The sequence below is a fragment of the Octopus bimaculoides genome, chromosome 7 (assembly GCF_001194135.2).
Source record: "Octopus bimaculoides isolate UCB-OBI-ISO-001 chromosome 7, ASM119413v2, whole genome shotgun sequence".
Classification (NCBI taxonomy): domain Eukaryota; kingdom Metazoa; phylum Mollusca; class Cephalopoda; order Octopoda; family Octopodidae; genus Octopus; species Octopus bimaculoides.
Window position 1 is genome coordinate 104,665,771 of NC_068987.1, and position 4,058 is coordinate 104,669,828.

General features: G+C 40.2%; 1 protein-coding gene across 1 annotated transcript in view; it reads left to right on the top strand.

The window, feature by feature from the left end:
• Positions 1-1,248: 1,248 nt before the first annotated feature.
• Positions 1,249-4,058, top strand: part of LOC106876456 (homeobox protein abdominal-A) — a 99,380-nt gene continuing 96,570 nt past the window's right edge. Inside the window, exon 1 of the mRNA XM_014925016.2 lies at positions 1,249-2,630. Within this exon, the coding sequence (XP_014780502.1) occupies positions 1,373-2,630 (1,258 nt within the window). The 5' untranslated portion in view covers positions 1,249-1,372. The remainder of the gene's footprint in view (positions 2,631-4,058) is intronic.

Sequence of the window (4,058 nt, forward strand, 5' to 3'; positions counted from 1 at the left end):
ATTTAAAGGGCCATAATTAAATACCGCATGTCGTTTTGTCCGTTGCTCTACCGTTTCTGCTAATCCACTGCTGCTCATCGTTTAAATAATGGTCAGCTTCAAAACTATAATAGAATAATGAAGATGATGCATTTAAAATTGTCATTGGCATTTATTTATGAGTGCGGTTTTGAAACTATTTGCCTTCATGCTTCTCTCCCTGTCTGTCTATCTGCCAATCGTCTGTCTGTCTGTCTGGTTGTCTCTCTCTCTTTATGTCTGTCTGTCTCTATGTGTATGAGTGTGTGAGTGAGTGTGTGAGTGAGTGTGCTTGTGTGTATGTGTGAGTGTGTGCGTATGTGTCTGTCGCTCCATGTGTGAATCAGTGGAAGTGTATTCTTCTGAATATCGCACTTGCTTAATGGGTGTGTTTGTTGACACTTGATATCTGTGTGGCGTTATGCTTGTGCCTGTGTGTGTGTGTTTGTGTGTGTGTGAGTTCGTGTCTAATTTATGAGAAAACCTCTGTGGAAATGACTACACTCAGGAGATATCTTTAAAACACAAAAACAACAACAAAAGAGGTGTGGTTTGCTATTCATTAAAAACGTATCTTAGGCAAGTTCCCATTGGCTGATTCCAGTGACTGAGGAATCGCTGTGATACTTCATCTTTCTCTTTTTATCTATTACTCTGTCTCTCTTTCCATCTTACTCTCCCACTCCGACTCTTGCTTTCCCCCCTCACTCTCTCTCTCTCTCTCTTTCTAATTTTTCGTCCGATTCGCTCCCTCCCTCTCTCTCTCTGTCTATCTCTCTGTCTCTCAGTCTGTCTGTCTTCTCTCTCTCTCTCTCTCTCGTGCACATTCTCTACTTCTCTCTTTATCTCTAACCCCACTTATTCTCATTTACCCGCTCTTTCATTTCTCTTTTACACTTTCTCTGTCTCCGTCACGTAAACATCTTCACAAACCTCAATAACATACATAAACAATACAACAATACTGTTTATCTTTCACGTGATAGCTTCTTATCTTCTGATAAGAGCTCAGAAGCATTATTCTTTTCCAACAGCCTTCGTTTCTTTTATGTCCATTCTTATCTCGCTCTCCCTTTATCACTCAACCTCTCTTTTTTCATTTCAACTTCTCCTACCATACACACACGCCAACAACCTTTATAACTCTTTACTTATCTCACATTTCTCTTTTACTTCCTGTCCCTTTTCACTTCCAAGTGCTTTTTTTTTTTTTTTTTTGGTTGTTTCTTCTTTAACTTGTCCTCTTTACTCTGCACTTTTCTCTTCCATGTTTTCTAATGTCTCATACGTTATTATTCTGCTTTTTTTCTCACTCGAAGTCATTTTCAATCTTTCTCCAGATGTTTAAAGTCTAATGGACGCGACTAGTAGTGTTTACTTCCCGCACCACACTCGCCGCCTTCCTCGCAATAATCATCGATTCCAGCGGGCAGCACTTTCACCATCACCGCTGCTTCTCACACCTCCATTGTCAGACCAACTCCAAGAACCCCACTGTCTAGCACAGCAGAAAAAACTTATGTTTCCACGAGACACAGGTAACTGTTCCTATATCGACCCTGTGGTGACTTTACCTGTGGTCACTTATGATCACGGAGTATGTCCAACGTTACATGAACCTCCACCTGCATGTATTTATGCCCGCAATTCTCCCCAAGGAACATCTGCTGGCTATGGCGGTCAAAATATGGCTGTAGTCGAAGAAGGTTTGCAACAACAGCAGCAATTACATCTGTGCCATCACGATGATCTGACATCTTCCAATGTATCTTCTTCGTCGGCTGTAGTGACGTCACAATCTTCAAATGCAAGTCCATCAAATTCTACAAACGCAGTAGTACCTGCTGCTACTGGGTCTCCAACACCGAACACGAGGACTGAAGGTGCAGCAGCGGCGGCGACAGCAACAGTTGCCCCGGCGGTAAATACTGTTGCTAATATAATCGGTGTGGGGAGTTCACCTGGTGCTGGTGCAACCGGAAATGCCGCAGTAAATAATGGTGTGTCCGATGGAACAAGTGCAGTTGCAGCAGTAGTTTGCAGAGGGCAGCAACAGCAGCAACAACAACAGCAACAATCGAACAACATTGGACAATTACATAACCAGCACACGCAACCACTTCATTCACATCAGCAGCAGCAGCAACAACAACAACAATCACAGCAGAATAGCCCCACAAGAAATGCATTGAACTCGAATCCAGCCCATATGCAAGCATCAGTGGTGGTTGCGCCTACAGCAGTAGGTAACCACCTTGGAACAGAGGCTTTACCGCGCTTGCATACGCATCAGGCTCACCATTCGCATCACCAAGCACAACAATCGTTACAACATCAACAACAACAACAACAACAACAGCATTCCCATCACACCCAACAACTCCATTCACAAACACATCAACAGCCACCACCTGCTCACTCGCAGCCGTTGCACCATCCTCATCATAATCACCATCCTCACCACCATGCATCAGCTTCGCCAGGTAATACACTAAATTCTTCCTCCAGTATTGGCACATCGTCGCCTAATGTTCGGCAACAACCAGCACTTCAGTTTCCCTGGATGAAGACCACCAAATCTCATGCACATCAATGGAAGGCCGGTTGGCCAGGTAAGTATGTTTACTTAAATTTCTTAGTTATTATAAAAACCATTTCGATAACTCCATCGCTAAATCCAGCATCTTCAAGACAACTGTCCGCGTCTCTTGGAATTTTAGTTAAAAAAAAAAAAAAGAAGGAATTACTACACAGAAAATCTATTCACTCGCTACAAATTTCCTTCAATGGATTTATGTAATTCAGAAAAGAATTTTGTGCATACCATATGTATATGGATGAATGTCTTCAGATTTGTGAAATTAATAGTGTGTGGATCATATTGAACAAATCTGAATCATTTGAAGCAAAGGAGTCGAATATGCAGTATTAATATGTTAATAATTTCATTCAATAAGTGGATTGATACAACAATCCAGTCACCGATGATTTCTGAACTGTATTTGAATGCCACTGGATGTTTTTTTGTTTTGTATTTACCACAGAGTTTTGATTATAAACCGTTTTTGAGTGCGTATAAGTGTTTAGATGTTTAGTGTCTTTATGTAATAATACAAACTAGCTATATCAATGTGTTTATTGTAGTCGATTTTCGCAGTCTTAATTATTTTTCGTTATGCCACCTAATGATACAGAATGAGTGTAAGGGGGAAATCTATCGGGATATGTTTTGACAAGAACAATTATAAAAGATTCCCATGACCGAAATTTGAATATCCACAACGTGTCCGCATCTCGCAAATATATATTTCGCTGTTATGTGCTTGTATGCAGCTTCTAAGGTACTTCAAACAGAACTGTTGAACATATCGCTGGACATAAAAACAAGTATATCGTTACTGATAGTCAATATGGCAACAATATATTGTGGAACTTATCGAATATCTAATAATCATTTTAAATACCGAACAATATAAAAACGTAACACAAAAGGTATTGTATTGTTATTATTCCAAATGTTTATTTATTATTCTTTATGCCTGACGAATTGGCAGATTCTTTAGAACATTGGTCGCGATGTCATAAAGTATTCCGGTTCGTGGCATTCTGTGTTCAAATCCTAAGTCGTACATTTAAATGGTCACCCGATTCAACAACACTACTGGTCCTTAGGCGTTCTACAAAGAGTTCATGTCACTAGTTAGAAGATACCTTCCATCTATCTCGCATCTCGTGGAGGATCCTTGAATCACGAGAACTACTCTTCATTTTTGAATAAGAAATACAAAAAATATTTTGAAACCAACGTTCTAAATACTTTTAATTCTGGCTTTGTGCCAACATTTGAAACCAGTATTAAAATTATTTGTAAGACGGTGAGCTGTCAGAGTCGTTAGCACACCGGTCAAAATGCTTAGCAGCATTTCGTTCTTCCTTACGTTCTGAGTTCAAATTCCGCCGAGGTCGACTTTATCTTTCATCCTTTCGGGGTCGATAAAATAAGGGGTTGATTTTACTGATTTACCCACTCCCTGAAACTA